The sequence below is a fragment of the Etheostoma spectabile genome, chromosome 13, assembly GCF_008692095.1.
Source record: "Etheostoma spectabile isolate EspeVRDwgs_2016 chromosome 13, UIUC_Espe_1.0, whole genome shotgun sequence".
Taxonomy (NCBI): domain Eukaryota; kingdom Metazoa; phylum Chordata; class Actinopteri; order Perciformes; family Percidae; genus Etheostoma; species Etheostoma spectabile.
In genome coordinates, this window is record NC_045745.1 from 24,017,390 (window position 1) to 24,023,158 (window position 5,769).

At 40.1% G+C, this 5,769-nt stretch overlaps 1 protein-coding gene across 1 annotated transcript in view; it reads right to left on the bottom strand.

The window, feature by feature from the left end:
• ltn1 (listerin E3 ubiquitin protein ligase 1) overlaps positions 1-5,426 on the bottom strand; it is a 16,120-nt gene extending 10,694 nt beyond the window's left edge. Inside the window, exons 1-8 of the mRNA XM_032532770.1 lie at positions 5,122-5,426; positions 4,668-4,874; positions 4,366-4,464; positions 3,829-4,059; positions 3,696-3,748; positions 3,404-3,584; positions 788-961; positions 383-573 (exon numbers count right to left, since the gene is read on the bottom strand). Of these exons, the coding sequence (XP_032388661.1) occupies positions 383-573; positions 788-961; positions 3,404-3,584; positions 3,696-3,748; positions 3,829-4,059; positions 4,366-4,464; positions 4,668-4,874; positions 5,122-5,163 (1,178 nt within the window). The 5' untranslated portion in view covers positions 5,164-5,426. The remainder of the gene's footprint in view (positions 1-382; positions 574-787; positions 962-3,403; positions 3,585-3,695; positions 3,749-3,828; positions 4,060-4,365; positions 4,465-4,667; positions 4,875-5,121) is intronic.
• Positions 5,427-5,769: the final 343 nt, after the last annotated feature.

A 5,769-nucleotide genomic window follows, 5' to 3' on the forward strand; every position in this document is an offset into this window, starting at 1 on the left:
AAAAAAACTACAAAGTTTGCTAGGGCAAAAAGAACATTAATCTTGCGCTAAAAAAAATTGACACCGTTAAAATTGGTTTGCGTTAACGCTGTTGATAACGCGTTTAACTGACAGCACTATTAATAAATTATATGAAGCGCAAGTATATTGTTATCATTATATCTCAACATATAAAAAGCCTACAAAAGTGTTGTAGAGAAAATCTAATTATTAATTTACTTAGATCATAATTACAATTTGCATAGAAATATTAATTTGACAGATGGAATTTTCTAAAATGACAACACAATATGAGCATATTGTCACAATAAGGTTAATTTTAAAATTCGACAAGTATTAACAATATTCAATTATCACCCAGCCCGAGTGTACAAGAAATTACCCTTGTATGAACGAAGAGAAGAAGGTGGTGTAGAAGTCCAAGGTTGGCTCAGTGACCTGTTGGGGCAGTTTGCTGATGAGCGGCATTAGATTTGGATGGAGTGCTTTAGCCATGCCTTTGCCACCCTCTTTAAGTAGAACCCAAAGTTTAGGTAAGAAGCCCTTCTTGGCATTCACATGTGTCCAGCAATCCTGAAATATGAGTAGAAAAATCTAAGATTAGATGCCACTCAAATATAAATCTCCTTTGTGACTCTAGTAATACTGGTTAATACAACTCCTCCTTGCATTACCTATCAAGTCTACTGTAATAACATAGAGGGTAAACAACATTACAGAAGCCCTGACAATTTAATGACAGTAGCATTTCAGTACATGTGAAGTCACCTTTAAAACTCAAGCTTACATGTATTGTAGACACGACATGAAGAACAGCCTCCCACACAGGAGGCAGCACTACAGGATCTGTGTCGTCAATGCTGAGGAGAACAGTGGTGGAGAGTCGTGCTGCTTCAGTTTGGACCAGTCCTGGAGTGAACTCAAACAGAGCACACACCATCTCGAAAAATGCCCCTCTCACCTGTGGAGCAACAAAGTAGTAATCATTCTTGCACATACAGGTAAAAGCCAGTAAATTAGAATATTTTGAAAAACTTGATTTATTTCAGTAATTGCATTCAAAGGTGTACTTGTACATTATATTATTCATGAACACAGACTGATGCATTCAAATGTTTATTTCATTTAATTTTGATGATTTGAAGTGGCAACAAATGAAAATCCAAAATTCCGTAGGTCACAAAATTAGATATTTGTGTAAGGGTTAAATTTTGAAGACACCGGGTGCCACAAACTAATCAGCTGATTAACTCAAAACACCTGCAAAGGGCTTTAAATGGTCTCTCAGTCCAGTTCTGAAGCCTACACAACATGGGGAAGACTTCAGATTTGACGCTGTCCAAAAGGCGACCATCGACACATGCACAAGGAGGGAAAGACACAAAAGGTTATTGCTGAAGAGGCTGGCTGTTCTCAGAGCTCTGTGTCCAAACACATTAACAGAGAGCAAAGGGAAGGAAAAACTGTGGTCAGAAAAAGTGTACAACGATAGGGATCACCGCGCCCTAGTCAAGATTGTGAAAAAAAACCCTTCAAAATGTGGGGAGATTCACAAGGAGTGGACAGCTGCTGGAGTCAGTGCTTCAAGATCCACCACCAAGAGACGCTTGAAAGACATGGGTTTCAACTGCCGCTACCTCGTGTCAAGCCACTGTTGACCAAGAAACAGCGCGAAAAGCGTCTCACCTGGGCTAAGGAAAAAAAGCTGGACTGCTGCTGAGTGGTCCAAAGTCATGTTTTCTGACGAAAGCAAATTTTGCATTTCCTTTGGAAATCGAGGTCCCAGAGTCTGGAGAAGACAGGAGAGGACAGGATCCACGTTGCCTGAAGTCTGTAGTTTCCACCATCAGTGTGGTTTGGGGTGCCATGTCATCTGCTGGTGTCGGTCCACTCTGTTTCCTGAGATCCAGGGTCAACGCACCGTCTACCAGCAAGTTTTAGAGCACTTCATGCTTCCGTGCTGCTGACCTGCTCTATGGAGATGGAGATTTCAGGTTCCAACAGGACTTGGCGCCTGCACACAGCGCAAAATCTACCCGTGCCGGGTTTAAGGACCATGGTATTTCTGTTCTAAATTGGCCAGCCAACTCCCCTGACCTTACCCCTAAAAATATGTGGGGTATTGTGAAAAGGAAGATGCAGAATGCCAGACCCAAAAACGCAGAAGAGTTGAAGGCCACTATCAGAGCAACCTGGGCTCTCATAACACCTGAGCAGTGCCAAAACTCATCGACTCCTCCATGCCACCCGCATTAATGCAGTAATTGAGGCAAAGGAGCTCCAACCAAGTTATTGAGTATTGTACATGCTCATATTTTTCATTTTCATACTTTTCAGTTGGCCAACATTTCTAAAAACTCCCTTTTTTGTATTAGCCTTAAGTAATATTCTAATTTTGGACACACGAATTTGGGATTTTCATTTGTGCCACTTCAAATCACAATTAAAATGAATAACATTTGAATGCATCGTCTGTGTGCAATGAATAAATATAATGTACAAGTTACACCTTTTGAATGCAATTACTGTAATAAATCAAGTTTTTCAAAATGTTCTAATTTACTGGCTTTTACCTGTATATTAGGTGGCATTTGGCAGCAACATGATTTAACTTCTCACACAGTTATGTTATGGTTAACAAAATATAAACTACAAAGAATTAGTTAACTTTGTAGGATAAAACATTTTTATATAATCTGTGTATGCAAACTAGCAGGACATTTTCTCCTTAAAGCACCCATATTATGCTCATTTTCAGGTTCATTATTGTATTTTGAAGTTGTATAGGTTTACATGGTTTCATTTTCAAAAACACCATATTTTAAAAATTGTACTGCACATTGCTACAGATCCTCGTCACCCTGTGTATTTGGGTTTCTGTTTTAGCTACAGAGTGAGACGTCTCACTTCTATACTATCTTTGTTGTGAGTTGTACATGCACATACACATACTAGGATATTCAGAAACGTGTATCTCACTCAAAACAGCATGGAAAGTTTTTTTTCCAAGTTTGTATGTGTGTGGAAGCACCAGAGACAGAAAATAACACCCCAAATCCCCCGAAAAGGGATTCTTTCATTATATGGGCACTTTAACATGCTGCCTTTACATATAAATGTAGCATTGGTAACAAGAGCACCTAAGATAAATTCCATGAAACCAAAGATAAATTGGATATTCAAAAAGTCACTCAAGGCATTTAGAATAATATGGAACCTGGTGGCTTCTTTGTAGTGGGGTTATGCCATATGCATATATATTGGGGTATCACATATTATCCCTTACATTCTTTGCAAAAATCAACCTTTACTGAATGTGGAAGAGACCTTATTTTAGTTGAATGAAACTACATTATGCATATACCAGGTGAACTAGTTTAGGAGTTCTATTTAATGCCAGTACCTGTGGTGTCTTGTGTTTGCTGTACTTCCAGAATTTCCCAGAGTTAAGAAGATGTGCTAGTCTTTCCTCCATGGCCGTCCTGTCACGCTGGACAAGCAGGGAGAGCAGTCTCTTTACCCCCAACAGAGAACTGGTCAGCATGCGTACATATTTGCCTTCTCTCTCGTCCTCTGTTACACTTCTAGAGAACAGGGGAAACCAAAGCATCAGCAAAGACTATGCCAAACTGTACTATTGTAGTGCCTACACGGTGAGAGGAATGGACACAGAGACTATAATAAGCTAAACTTACTGTGGATCGCTCAGTGTGTCTGCTGTTTCTTTTAACAAAATATCTTGAAGTACCTGCAATATATGAAAACGTTAAATTTAGTTATTTAGATTACAAACCCCCTTGTCCGCAAAAAGCCACCACTTCTACTCACGTTAAGGATCTCATCCTTGCAGAAGCTGAGCGCCTCAGGCTGTTTGGTGGGTGAGAAAGCAGCCTGGAAGGCCTGGCACGCAGCAGAGGCTGCAGGTGTGTAAGTGTCACACTGGGAAAGAATCCAGTGGCCCATCAAGCTCTTCAGAAAGGGGGCCAAGCTGCGACGTACTTTCAGCACCAGCTGCTCAAGGGCCTGCTGGGTGGCCTCTCTGATCCGGCGATCATGGTCCTGATAGACATAATGAGGACGAAATTATCCTAATGTAGACACACCTCAAACACTTGCACAAATTAAAATCCCATTGAAATGTCATCCTTAATGTTAGCAAGGTTTCCAGGCAACCTGTTGTTCAGAGATATTTACCATTATTTGAAATGAAATACCTTTCTTTATTTGCAAGGCAGGATGGGACCATATGGATGGAGTGATCAAAATGTATGATGGTAATTGGAGTGTTTATTTATATGTTTAGGATGCATTGTGACATTGATACAAAAAGGCAATTCATGAATGTGTGGTGAATGACCATCTCACCATGGATATCTTGCAGTAAATTCTTGGCCAGTATGGCAGGACTCCTTTAACCTCTTCAGAATCCCGTTCCTGACACATGAACCCAAAGTCTTGAACAGCCTGAGAAGAGTACATATCTTCAAGACACACTCAAAAAACAGCCTGGGGTGACTTCAACATATCCAGAAAAAGATTGCTTTTCATGTACACTTTATTTTCAATGGTAGCTTGTAGCATATGTTTAAACATATTTAAGCTACGTGGTGTTAAATGTGGTTGACTCCACATAGAAGACCATAAAGTATATTTAAGTTTAAACTCACTTTTAGTCTGGTAACAGCATCCCTCTTCGAGAGTTTCCTGAGCACCAGACGGAAGTCAGCATCTACCAGGTTGTCTATCTCCTCCGCGCCGTGGACTGCAGGTACATAACTCAGCTCCGAAGTGACCGTTGTGTCAAAGCCCACAAACCCCGGGATGATACCACCCTCCCGGGTCAGTACTTCAGCAGCTCGGCCGCTACTGGACGGCTAGAATCGAAAAAGAAACGTGTGGTTATACAAATAAAAACGTCTCTTAAAAGGTAGAAACGTTAGGTTATGAAAAACTTGTGACACCACAGCCACACGTAGCCTTAACTAACGTTAGCTAGCTAACTGTTAACGTGAAGTTGAGCTACATTAGCTTGTGCTCGTGTTTGTTGCTAGCAATCTTAACGTTACTTTAACACAGTAACATTAGCTACCTTAACTTACAAACATTGGCAGGCATACTTACCCGAACATTTCCTTTAGTTCGCTGTTTATTCTTACCCCCCATGGATCGTGACGCATTAATATTAAAAGTAACAGTTACTAGTGGTCGGTAATACCGAAAGAAAGCCACAGACCGTTGTTATATGATGGAACTGAAGACTTCCTGTCTAAATCTTTCAAAATAAAGAATCATCCCTACGACCACTGCATAGACAGCGTGTATATGGTCTGGGCTGTACCATAAAACGGTCTGTACAAAAAAAAGCCTCTTTCCCTCAAGTCAGCCATGGCCTTCTGTACAATGGTGGCATTTGTCTATAAATCTGTTACAAGTTGTCACATTTTTTCCCCCGGCCCCTTGGGTAAAAAAAACTGTTTTTAAAGAAAACTCAGGAAATATCAGACATGCATGAGCGAACTTAGTCCCTCATTCAAGTTCAATAATGGCTTATGAAATAAAATATTAAACGTATTCATTAAGTGATCCAGTGTGAACACTACAGGATCAGTTAAAAGCAGTTTTCAACAAAATATTTGAAACACAACAGGTCAGGGTGACTGCTTTGTCTGAATCTATTAAAGGCGATAGGAAACTGAATCCTCCTGGAAAGTTTCTACTTTTTTCTTCACTTTTATTTTGAATTGGAAGCAAAACAAAAGTACATCTATT